Source organism: Nerophis lumbriciformis, linkage group LG02 (genome assembly GCF_033978685.3).
Source record: "Nerophis lumbriciformis linkage group LG02, RoL_Nlum_v2.1, whole genome shotgun sequence".
Taxonomy (NCBI): domain Eukaryota; kingdom Metazoa; phylum Chordata; class Actinopteri; order Syngnathiformes; family Syngnathidae; genus Nerophis; species Nerophis lumbriciformis.
The window spans coordinates 18658060-18671419 of NC_084549.2; the positions used below are offsets into that span (position 1 = coordinate 18658060).

The window sequence follows — 13360 nt, forward strand, 5'->3', positions numbered from 1 at the left end:
ATCAGCCAGGGGAAATCAGAGAAAATACATTTTCATTCTGTCATTCTTAGATCCCATTCGAAGGTGGGCAAGAATTAAAACATTTGGATTGGTTCCATACAGAAAACATTACAACACATACACACAAGTTAACTGCTTTCTTTCTTTGTTTATTAACTCTCCCAGGACCATTCCCCTCAGTGCTCTCTCTAAACAGCCCTTCATAATTGTCGTTCGCAATCAGTAAAAAATGTTTAATTTCAGTTATATAGACCCAGGGATTATTATAAGAGTCGAAACAGGATGCTGACAGTAATATCATTTTGTAATTGCTTTTATTGTGTTTTCAAGTCACAAAATGAAATTTGCAGCTGTCAGGTACTGTCATTCCTGAAAGGTAGTCATTTCGATGAGCAGTAATTTTGTTGAGTCAAATGTATTTTGAGTCCATGTCACACTGCTTTGTTTCACCGCAAAACACAGCTTCCAACATTAAATACTGACGTTTCACAACAGCTCAGATCAACAATGTATATGACATACATACGGCTTCATTAAACAGAGCTTTACACCATCAGCAGAATGTTGACCATTTACAACACATGCATCAGCAAGCCAAGGGTAGTGCTAGCACAGTGTTTACACAAGAGAGATATCTTCCTATCTCATATTCATTCATAAAGGGAAATGGAATGGTGAACTCTGTAGCACAACTAATAGCCTAATATTATACAGTTTCAGAAATATAGCATCATGTCACAAGGTTGCACTGAAAATATTCTGATACTCTTTCCACGTGAAAAACAATACACTTATTTTGTAATGTTTATATTGACATTCACAACAACCCCAAAGCTAGTATTTATTCATTTATCTTCACCAGTCAGTCAGCTCCATAAAGTCGTCCAGTTCACTCATGGTTATTATATCGCCGGGCCGGTACTGTGAGCGGACAGCATGATCATTTTCACAAATTGTGCTTTCTGCAAGCTGGCTGTTTGTGTTGCACTCTTTGAACAACTCCTGTGTGTTGTAAACAGTGTTTTGTCTTTTGTTTGCATCGTTAACTGTATCCATGTATGGGGTTTGCTCTGGGCTGTAGCATTGACCCTTGGATTTCTGTGCGTTTTCATTGCTTTGATGTGTGTTGCAGTTGTTACTCAAATATGCTTCATCCTGGGTTCCTGAGGATGATCTTTGGGAAGATGTAGAGGAGATGCCTGCAGGTTTAAATACTTGTGGATAAGCTTGGTAGCCTTTATGATGCTGGTTGTGCTGCAAATGTGGTTGGAAATTGGGTTGGGGGAACTCTGGATTAGGCTGATGTTGGAATATGCTCTGTCCAGACTCACGCACATTGAGCTGAACAAAATTTCCGGTCTGTGGATCAAAGAAAGTCTTCATTTTCACCTCAATAGGTGCATCCACAAGAAAATATTGTCCAGAACCAATGTCTTGCAACATCTTACGCTGGGTCAGTGGGTAGGACTGTACATGGTACTGTGTCACTGCAGCTGGGTGGGTAGCATAATAGAGAGTGGGAGAAGAAGGAACATGAGGAACCATATTTGAAGCAGTAGGGTGGGTAATTTGGGCGGAAGCATGAGGAGAGGACACTGGGAGGGAGATGGGTGCAGTGACATGAGAGGTGGCAACTAGATGGGGGGCATAAGGGATGGGATGGGATACAGAAGATTGGGGGGAGGCAGTTGGGTGGTGTACAGGTGCAAGGACTTGAGTGGTGGTAACCAGTTTGGATGAAGGGGCAAGGATGTGAGGTGAGGCAATACGGTGAGATGAAGGAGCAGTGGAGTGAGGGGAGGCAACTAGCTTCAGTACGGGTGTAGTGGAATGAGACGAGGCGACTGGTTGCAATACAGACGTGACTGAGTGTGACACAGGTGCAATAAAATGAGGGGAAGCAGCAGAGAATGAGGAAAGGGCATGAGGAGATGCTACTGGGTGTGATACAGGTGCAGAGAGAAGAGGTGTAGCTACTGAATGTGATATGGGAGCAGTGGAATAATGGGAGGCAACTGATAGCGATGCAGGTGTAGTGACGGGAGGGCAGGCAAGAGGGAGAAAGATGGGGACGGTAGAGTGAGGTGACGTATGGAAAATGAGGGGAGAGTGCTGGTTCTCTGTGTGCGTGGAGCTAGACCCAAGAATCGGGGCATAAGTGAGAGAGACAGGAGGGGAAAAATGCGGAGAAGCCACGGCATGGCGGTTTGAGGACCATACCTCGGAGGAGGCAGAAGAAGCCCTACTGGAGGTTCTCTGTTGTGGTTTCTCCTCAGGGATTGCAGGAGTATCTTGGCTTATCTCTTTCCGTACTCTACGAGTAGTCAGCCTTTGTGCCCTGCGCAAGGCTTTGTCACTTTTGGGGGGAACTGTTGGAGGTTTTCCCAAACGGGACATATCACTGCTAAAACTACAGGCTGATACTGGCCTCTCATAATCATATAGCCCTCGTAAGTCAGCCAGGTCAGTCGCACTGGTGGCAAAACTCTCCACATCCTCAGATATGTTACTGTTGACGGAACGAGAGTCCTCTTCTTCCAGAGCAATGTTTCTCCTTGAGAAGGGTTTGTGGTGTGGAAGAGGAGCGGAGTATTCTTGTGATGAAGATACAGTCAGAGTGTTTGAGGATTCATTTTTAGAAACAAGTCGGTTTAAACCTGTGCTTGTGTCAGGATTGATTGGAGTTCCTGTGTTACGTCTCATGATCTCTTGCTCGTCTTCCCTTCTCTCTGCTCTCCATTCCATTGGAGAAGCCATTCTGGAATCTTCTCCAAAATTCTTATGGAAGCGTGGTTTGACTGATTTGATGAAAGGAGAACCTTTGGTAGTGTTATCCTTAACTCTGAACATTAAGGGTTTGGCTCCCAGGGCTGGGGAGGAAGCATTGGAGCGTGGGAGAGATGGAGCAGGAGAGGCTGCAACTGGAGGCCTATGTGATGTTCTTTGGGATCCTGAGTCTTCACTGGGCACAGGTGGATGGTTTCTTTTTTGAAGAGGTACTGAGGAGCGTGCTCGTCTTTCTTTAGATTTCTTATCTGTTGAGGTGATGGTGTAATATTGAAGAGCATCAATCAATAGGGCTGCTCGTTTCTGCTCCTCTGACTTTGACACTCTCTCCCCGTGAGCAGTTGAATGTTCTTCTTTCTTCTTAGCTTTGGTCTCATCATTTCTGCTCAGCTCTTCAGGTGCACTCTCACCTCTGGGTAGCTGCTCCTCTCTTTGTTGTTCAATAGCTCCCTGTTTATCCGCACATATCACCTGTTCATCTCGTCCCTTCTTTTCTTTCTTCTGCTGTGTCTCCATCTCCTGCTCTTGAATATTTTTAATTCTCCTCTCCTCTGCACGTCTTCTCTCCTCAATCTTCTTGGCTAGACGCTGTTCTTCCTTGAGCACAGCTCTCATCTGCTCTTCCTCTTGAGCAGTTCTTTCCTCCTGGCTGAGTCTGTTTTTCTCCCCCACCACTATGCTTTCCCGCTCATCCTCTTGAGTTTCAGCTATATTTTCTTTCCTTTCAATCGTACTTTTATTTTCTGTTGAATTAGCTCTCCTGCCTTCTGTTTGTTTTGCTCGTCTTTCTTCCTCCATTCGTTGTGCTGTTTCCTTTAGTTTTTCCCATTCTTCTGCTTCTCTTTGTGCACATCTTTGCTCTTCTGATATAAAAGCTCCCCTCTCACCTATCATCACGTTCATATCCTCTGTAGTTGTGTCTTCTCTTCCTTTAGAAGCTTGTTCTAGTTTGATTTTTGCTTCTTCATTATAAGCTTCCAGCTTTTCTTTTTGTGGTTTGTCTGATATAGTTTCATCTATTTTGTTTTTATTTGCATTTTTTTCAAATAGTCTTACATTTGATTTGCTATCTTCTTTTAAATTTGCATTATCAAGTTGTTTTACTGACCAATTGGTTTCTCTTGGCTTATTGTTTGAGGATGATGGGGTAGATTGTGTAAAATGCATATTTCTTTGTCTGCTAGACTCGAACACCTCTTTGCCTTCCACCTCCTTTTGAACCTGAGCTTGTTGACTCATTTTCTTCAGATCTTGTAGATGTTTTTCCAAAGCTCTCTTGTGATCTTTGACGTGTAAAACTGTTTTTTCTAGTCTTTCTCTGTCCGCCAGTTTGAACATCCCAGTCCGTTGATGTTCTATCTCAGTAATGGGAAAGACAACAGGTTTGGGCTCCTTGTTGACTTTGGCATTAAGCTCTGCTTTTTTTGGCAAAATGTTCTCCTTGACGTAGTCGTCTTGAGTGTCAGAAGTGAACACGGGGCGTCTGCTATGACGAGACTTTATCAGTGGAAAGAATCCTTCTTTTTTGTGTGGAGGGAATTCCTGATGTGTGTTTTCTCTATCTTCAGAAACAATGACTTTCAATCTGGCATAGTCCGCCAAGGCTGATATATCAGGAATTGTTGACACTCTGTCTTTTGGCTTTGACTTGACTTGCGGTTCCTCCTTTGCTGGCTGTGAGTTTCTTGAGCTCTGTTTTTCCTTTTCTGATAAACTAGATCGAACTTCTGAGTGATGTTTTGACCCATTCCTATCTTTTATATCTTCTCTGTTTTGCAACTCAGAGGGACAATCATTCTGTCTTGAAGGGCTCTTAACTGTTACACCTCTTGTCTGAACAGTTAATGTTGAAGATTCTGATTTACTCTGACTTGATAGTTGGTCAGGGTGTTCCATTGCCTTTGAAACGGCCGACATATCTCCAACATTTGTACTCATATGTTTAAAAGAGGCATTTATTTCTGGCATGCATTGAACTTGGAAGTAGTTTCCTTCATTAGGCAATACATTTACGGTAGTCCCATTTCTCTGTGCTAAGTCTGGCTCCCCATTATCTGTTGCTTTATTTATGCTGTGTTGTTGATCCATGTTCTTCAGTGAGTCCGCCAATTTTCTCACACTGGATAAAAGATGTTGTACACTGAGATTGTCTTTCAACTTATCTTCCATCTGCTCCTCCCAGCCTTTTGTGACAGGGTATTTAGCTTGATCGTCTTTGATTAATGTGCTCATGCTTTTGTCCGGGTTAGTTGATGTGTCTGGTTGATTTTGATCAGTTGTAGTCACATTAGAACATGTTGTGTTGGGATGTTTTGCCACATTGTCAATCTCTGTTACTCCAGGGACAACTTTGATTTCAATGCTGTCTATATGAACATCTTCTTGTTGATTAATTTCTCCAATGTGTGTCTCCTCAGGTTTTGGAGATGTCTGTCTGTTTAACTTATCAGTTAAAGGGTTAGCCAAGCCATTGCTCTTTTCTTCCGGTAGGGGTGCACTCTTATCCCCTACATTGCTGCATTTAGATGGCTTTATAGCAGGTGCCACCTCCTCTTCCAGGGACGGCGTTACAGATTGAGTTTCTGCAACAACCTTGTCGGAATCCTGGACGTAGTTGATACCTGAGCTTATGACTTTGGGTGCTGTATGCTTTAACTGCAGATTTAGTTCTCCTGTATGAATTTCCTCTTGATATTTGATGCAGTTATTTACAGAATCTTCTTTGAATGTTTGAAGAGTGCATTCTGCCTTTTCTGCTGTCGTCATGTCCTGTTTATAGTAGAGGAGTTGGGTTTCGGTTTGCACTTTATTTATAGAACTTAAAGTGATTGCAGGGGAAGCATCTTTTTCAGTCAGGGCTTCTTCTACTTGTACTTTGCTTTGAGATGCTGCACTGATATTAGAGGATTGCTGCAGGGGAGAGGACATATTCTTGGTGACATTCTCATGATGCATATTCATACTAACTTTAAGTTGCGTATCTGTAGAATGAGTTTCCCCTGCAATTTCTCTGCTCCCATCCAACACAAACTCATTCGTCATGCACAATTCTACACAAGATTTGTCTGAGTCAGCATTACATTGTTCAGCATTCTTTTTTCCGGTAACAGTTATTCCCAGGATCTGCAAATTGTCCTTAGCCACACAGGTCTCAGTCTTACCTAAGACAAAATTCTTGTGAACTACGCTCTGTGTGCTTGTAGATTGTGATGACTCCTCCATAAGTTGATCAGAGTTTAATGCAGGATTGTGTATGACATTTTTCACTTTTTCCAACTTTTCTGCATGGTTTTCCTGCAGTATTCCTTGCGTTAATTCTTGTTCCTTATTTAGTGTTTTAGGTTGACTTGATTGTGTCTGATTCTTAAGTAAGCCTCCATCTATGCTCAAAGAATTTGGAGCCTTATTTGTCACTGTGGGTGGTTCAAGTATAGGGTCAATGTCCTTCGCAGGTCCTATAGGAACTTCCTTCTCTAAGTGATCAAGATTTTGACCCGATGTTCCTCTAGAGCTGGGAAGTGCCTTGACAAGTTGCGCACCTAATGTTCCCATGTGATGTTTTGAAGTACCATTGCTGGGCACTGTGCTTGCATTGCCTCTTGACACCTCATGCAGTGGAGGCCTCTGCTTTTCATGAAGATTCTGACTAGCAGGGATTTGCTTAAACACTTCCATGATGGCTGAAATTTCTTTCTCAGCATGCGCTTTTATTTTGGATGTCAGAATCTCTTGTTTTGTCTGAGCCTTCTCTTTATGGCTTGATGCTTTCATGGAGGTAATCTGTAGGCCTTTATTTGATAGAGCGCCACACTCAGACTTATGTTTTCCCTCAGAATGTGTCTGCTGTGTATGAGACAAGGCATCATATGTTTCCAACTTGTCAACTTTGACATCCATTCCTTTATCCAAACCAGCACCACAAGGTGCTCTTTTCTCTGTACTAGTCGGTAATAATTTGAATTCTTTGGGAGACTCACTGTAAACATTATGACTCTCTGGCCCTTTGTTCTTGGATTTTACATCCTCTTTGACCTGCTTTTTGGTTTCACCACTAATTGTGGGATATTCATTTTTTGATTTGCTGTTATCGACCATTTTAACATTATCAAGTGATAAGGCTGATATTACATTGGTATTGTTTGAAGCCGTTTGGTTTCTGCCAAAATAAACCTTGTTAGTAAATCCATATTTTTCTCTAAGAGTCTCATAATAATCAGCCTCATGATCCACTTTATTTGTAATATATATTTTATCAGAAGGTTGATTTTTTTGTGTTGCCTGAGGCTGCTCTTTGCTTTGCTTGATTGTCACCTCTTTTGTTGAAATGCCTTCTCCCATTGTGGTTATTGTACTTGTGACTTTCTCTATTTGCTGTCCCTTCATATTCTCCTTTATTTTTGCCAACTCGGCTTTAGCTTTTGCTAACTCCGCCTTTACACGCTCAACTTTACTAGGCTCACTTTTGACGTGTTGTGGATTTGCCAGAATTGTAGGCTTTGTCAACCTTTCTGTCGTTTTTTGTTGTTTTGCTAGTGCTACTTTAGCTAGATCCATGTTGATTAGCTCCAGCTTGACTTGTTCTACTTTTTTGGCCTCAGAATTAGCTTCTTTAGTTTCATGTATTTCTGCTTTAGGTTGAACTTGCGCTGTCTTAGCTTTTTTCTCTTGTATGTCTTCAACATTCTGTTTATCTATCTTTGTGCTGGCTAGGTCAGGTTTAGCCATTACCTTAGCTATGTCTGTCTTTATTTGTTTTTCTGCAGACATTTCTGTACTAAACATTTCCTCTCTTACTTGCTGTACCATTTTCTTATCACATTCTTGTTCAATTCTGACGGTTTTCACTTCATCTTGATCTGTTTTCATGCCATCTTTTTGGGAGCTTTGTGTTGTCTCTATTATCAACTGTTGATTTTCCACATCCGTGCCTTTAAGCTCCTGTGTGTTGGTTTGTTTTGCTTTGGTTTCTCTTATGTGTGCCACTTGTTCTCTAACAATAATTGTTTCTTCTTTTTTATTTCTAAATTGGCTTGGTTCGGCTTTTGGCTTTTCCTTAATGGTTCCGTCTGTTTCTTTCCTTCTTTTTATTGTTACATCTGTCTTCACTGGTTGTGCTGGTTCTGCAGTATTGTCTTTGGGAGTATCCATATGATTCCATCGTTCGACTTTAAGAAGCGATACTGGCATCTGCTCTGATTGAATTAGTTTTGCTCTAGTTTGTTCAGCTTTGACATCCGTGAATTGTCCATCTTTCAATTGACGGACCTTTGAACTGCCCTGCATAATAGATTTGAATGGTTGCTGGTTGTCTTTTAACATTGCTGCACATACGCCATCTATATTTACCTGTGAAGCATATAACTGCTGCCTGTCGATGGTTTTAGTCATGTTCTGCTGTTTTGGTGAACGGATCTCCTCCTTTATGTTGATTTCTTGTATATTAGCCTGAACATGTTGGTCTTCTTTCCATGGAGCTACACTTGCTGGTAGAGTGTATTTTTCTGTGTTTGGTGTATGTAAAGATCTCAACATTTCCTTTGAAACACTATAATCATGTATGCTGTCTGTTGGGTAATAGCCAGCCACCTCTGCAGATTGCCGCACGTCTGCTTCATTCGAATCCTTGCTTGTTAGATATTCTCTACCAGGTTGCTTAAGCAAGTCTGTGTCTTCCGTATAGGAAGTAGAGGATGGCTGTTCTTTAGTAAGGTTTTGGCCATTAATCAATTGATTACTGGTATAATTTTTATCCTGCTCATCTTGTCTTTTAACAGTCTTATAGTCTGAAATGTGGCCTGTGGTGGGATGACTGATGGTTACTCCAGATAAGAGTTTAGGACTGTTAGATGGTTTGACATACTGATGTGGGTTCCAGCTGGATTCATAACCATTTGATGGTAGATCTTCAGGTATATCTATAACAGTGTCTTTGGGTTGCTGTAAAGGTGTGTCTTTGCTTTTTTCTACTGTCTCAAAGCTTTTATATGTACTAGGACTGTAGGTACTTTTTACTCTTTTCCTGTTGTCTTTGAGATTGAAGAGGAGGCTAGTGGCTTTAGATTTATAGCTTGACATTGTGACATTAGGAGTGGCCCCGCTGCTCTCGACACGCACTGGAGCATGGTCCACAATTTGGGGATGACCTGCATGTTGACAAGGTTCTGGTGGCTCTGCTTGGGCCACAGGAAGCTGTGGTGAGACCAGATTGTTACTGCCTGGAACATTTTGCTCCATTGTTACATCATCATAGTCAAGTGGTGTGAAGTCTTTGCAAAGCACTCCTTGTTTCTCAGCTGCCGTCACAGTTCCAGTCATCATTTGTATCTGTTCCTGGAGAGCTTTTACGGTGTTCTGAGCAGAGGAAGACACATCAGTAGTCGGTGATGCAGTTGATGGCCGCTGGGATGTAAGTCTTTTGGTTCCAAGACTGTGTGTCCTCATTCTGAGTGGATAATGTACTGCCAAGTCAGATTCACAGCGTTGCTCTATAGCGGAAGATTTCTGCAACCTTGTGGATATTGAAGGATGGTTTGGAACTACAGGTGTCATCATAGTCCTGTGATTCCTTATACTTCTCTCTTGAAACATAGAGGAACCATTTGTTTGCTTATACATGGTTGTATGACTCCACTTTGGGAACTCTGAACAGTGCATCAACCCTGAGACTTCCCCTTGTTGAAACTGTAACCTGTTATGGTCTCTCCATACTCTAAAAGGACTGTACTCACTATGTATAAAGACGTTTGTGTTACAGTCCACTTGTGTCATCATGCTGTGTTGACTGTGGGAAGATGCCATGAAGGAGGAAGCAGTGTCCATATGAGACACTGCAGCTGCTCCAGAGGTGTAAAGGTTGACATCCTGGGATGAGAATTGGAATTGACCATTAGTAAAGTTTTGCTGATATGTTGTAGGCATACTCATCAGAGCTGGTCTATTCCAACTTGTCTCGTTCCAATCTCTGAGTTGACCCTCCATAACTGCTCCATCCTCAGAGTTAAATGCTCTTATAAGAGAAGAAACTCTGGAACGACTCCTTTGATGCTGCAAACTCAGATCTGACAGTCCGTTGCTGAAATGGCCCAGGTGGTCTTCTCTAAGAGATGTCTCTTGCTGGGACATTTCCATAAAGGAGTTTTGGAATGTGGCAGAAAGCCTCCCCTGTGTCCTGTCTCCATAAACTTCCCATGGTGGATTTATGTTCATCTCTGCCCCATACATTCCTTCAGGGATCCAGTTCTGTCCATACTGCTGCACCATCATACTGAAGCTGTCATGTGCAGTTCTTTTAAGATCCTCCCTGTCCTCTCTTTCAAGTCCACTCTGACCAAATGCCAGCTGCCTGTCCTTCTGGCTGCACGGTGAAGAGGGACCCAGGTCGGAGTCATTATAAACAGCCTCATCCCCAATACAGAGACTCCTGAAGGCTTTGTCTGTAAGGCTCCTGACTTCACGGTCGGTCTCGTCTAAGAAGGATCCGCCACTCGAGGTGTCGCTAAAGCCTCCATCACTATACTTTCGATGTTTGCCACTTTTCCGTCTCGAGCGACCCGAACGACGCTTCTCCACCGAAGTCATGATGCAAGCTTGGTTGTGTCTTCAGCAGCTCAGTTATTCATTCAAACATGAAATGTTTGACTATAGGATGCAAGAACCCAAAGTTAAGGGTTCCAGCTGCTACGGAGCCTTGCATCTCACTTGTCCTTGTCCAAAAAAGTCCTGCAAATTTCCTACAAGGCAAAATAAAAAACAGGAATTAGCCATTTTATAATGACCATTCTTTGTCAGAATCTTGTTTTTCAAGTTTGAAAGTTATTTTGGGGATAAATCAGCCTAAACAAACTGAACAACACTAGAATTTCAAGAATGTGATTTTTTTTTTCTTGTTCGCCAATTGACACAAAAATAATCTATAGTCCCGTTTACACAGAGATAACACACAATTGGTGTATTAGTGGTAGTGCACCGTGCTTTTCACACATAAACTAAATAGATAAGCGGGAGTGTGCAAAAGGTTTGTGACATTTAACACATTTCTTGTCAGACAGTGACAGTCTGTTTAAAAGGGCGGAATTCTACATTAATTCAAATTTCAAACTGCCACAAGCTCGTTAAAGTGGATAAAAGGTGAGGCATTCAGCGTGAAAGCTAAAATTCAGGCAAATAAAAACAGTGCAGCCCAGCCTTTGGCTAGTGGGAGTCATAGCTAGTGATAGTGCCAAGGAGAAGCTAGAGCTTGAAAGCCCGCTTCCGTTGGTGATGTCTCCTGTTTTTAAAAGAATTTGCCTTCCCGATAAAATGTGTAAACAGACAAACCTACGAAGATAAGACGAAAGCAGTATGCCAGCATGTTAGTATTAATGCTGCACTTCAGGCAATAAAGAACTTTAATTTACTAAAAATGTTCAAATGGTTGCTGTTACTGAGTGTATTGTTGAACTTTCCTAAAATGTAAAGCTGTGCACCACCACAGTTGTTTAAAGTGCGACAATGGGACATTTTAAGCCCGCAGTTTGATATATATTGGCCTACAATATTCTAAAAACATTATGTATTAATTATAATAAGTAGACTTTTTCTGTATGCTATAACTATATTATTTTTATATTTATTGTTGAATTACATGTTAGCTGTTTGGAGTTTATTATATTTTAATTTAAAAAATTATTCAACTCAACACAAACACTAAACAGTTTTATGTTTTACATTTTATTCCCGAATGATTCAAACACGTACCGAACCATCATTATGTTTATGTTTTTAAGTTAATTACTGAAACGCAGAAACGATCGTACATGTACAGGACACAAAATTGGTGTCGATGCTGTATACAGAGAACAGTGACACAAAAATCAAGAAATGAGAACATGCTGGCACTCGTGAGTAGCTTTAATGGTGGTATTCCAAGATTGAATAAGGAATAACTGGACAAAAACTAAATAAAAAAACATGCAATTACAGTTGACTACCCTTTTCGTAAACAGCCATACCCGATACTGAGGGCATCCACAGTCCACTGCATCTGTGTTTCTATATTAATTGCTGCATGACGCACATTTTAATATACGCTAAAATCCCAACAAAACTAATTGACAGAAAAGTTCAAACCACAGGCACTTAAATGGACAAATATCAAAATATGTTTTTTATGAAACAAAAGACTAAAGCAACAAACTTTGCACCATTTAAAAGATAATACTTGACCGTTCCAAAATATCATTCCACTAAAACTTATGAACCAGGAGCTTAATTTCCACTTATCCAGCAGCATAGATATGTTAATATGTAAATCCACATCCATGAAAGTAATCCCCTTCACTTTAATACCAGGATCATCCATGTAGAACACAGGTGTCAAACATTGTTTTATGTGGTCTGCGAAAGCCTGGAAATAATATGCGTAAAGTATTTCATCTTTTCCTACCAAATGTATTTGTTCTTTTTGTTCTGACATTAAAACAAATACATTTACTGCATGCAGTTGCATAACTTTTCAACTGTATAATCATCTAATAATGCAACTAATATTCCATTATCACACATTCCAAACATTTTTTTTGTTAAACTAAAAACAAATACTTAAATATCTGTTTGATTAATGATTTCAAAGCAAGTGCTCCATTAAATTGTACAATAAATGTTATAGTAAAATTCTGGCGAATAACCTGCCAGGTTTTTTTATACTGCAAATCCTACAATTTTTTTTACAGTGTACAAAAAATATATATATACAAAAATCAAATGCATAATATTATGAGGTGAATTCTTACACATTTATATTCATATATTATTCAGTCCTCCAAGCGCCCCTCTGAGGGAACCCATAACTGAGACGTGGCCCTCAATGAAAACCAGATTGGCACATCAGATGTAGACCTTGTAGATGCAGAGACATTCTTTATTAATTAATAGGGTTTTTTTTTTTTTTTAATTTAGGCAAACTAAACCTAGAGTTAAACTAACGTTAAACATTACAACAAGACACAATTAGGAACACAAAGGACCGTGCAAGGAACTGACAACAAAGTCGCATGCAAGACTGCAAGACAACTAAGTCCAAAGCTCATACTGTATATCAAGAACTGAAAACACTATCTAACCACCACCAAGGACAAAAATCATAAAAATGTGTCTGGTTGTCTAGGGAATCATAGCCTGCCTCCATTAGGAAATTCTCAACTGTACTATACGCGCTATGTGGTTCTGAAAACAGTCCTGTAAATCCCTGCACTCAATCGGCCTGACCTTCACTGGCATGTTTGCATCAACCTGTGCTTGTTGCTAGGTGCACAAAAGTCTCACGTGACTTATTTTGGGCGCATCAATATTTGCAAGAACTTAAATGACCTCATTCACGCACGCACACACATAACTCAGGCACACGCAACCAGTGTTCTACAATTTATAATAATACATAAGCGAGACTCACACTACCAGTCGGCCACCATAACTAACCCAGTCACACACAGCCAGTGTACGACAATATCTAGTAACACATAACCAAGACTCACATTACCAGTCGACTGCAAAAACGAAACCCAGACACACACAAACATTGCACTACAATATCTAA

The 13360-nt window shown here is 40.8% G+C and overlaps 1 protein-coding gene across 1 annotated transcript; it reads right to left on the minus strand.

The window, feature by feature from the left end:
• Nucleotides 1-353: 353 nt before the first annotated feature.
• On the minus strand, nucleotides 354-10365 carry lg02h10orf71 (linkage group 02 C10orf71 homolog). The gene is made up of 2 exons (XM_072915022.1): nucleotides 2021-10365; nucleotides 354-1585 (listed from the first exon to the last, which is right to left on the minus strand). Exons 1-2 carry the CDS (start codon nucleotides 10363-10365, stop codon nucleotides 856-858), a joined length of 9075 nt encoding a protein of 3024 aa, XP_072771123.1. The 3' UTR covers nucleotides 354-855.
• Nucleotides 10366-13360: the final 2995 nt, after the last annotated feature.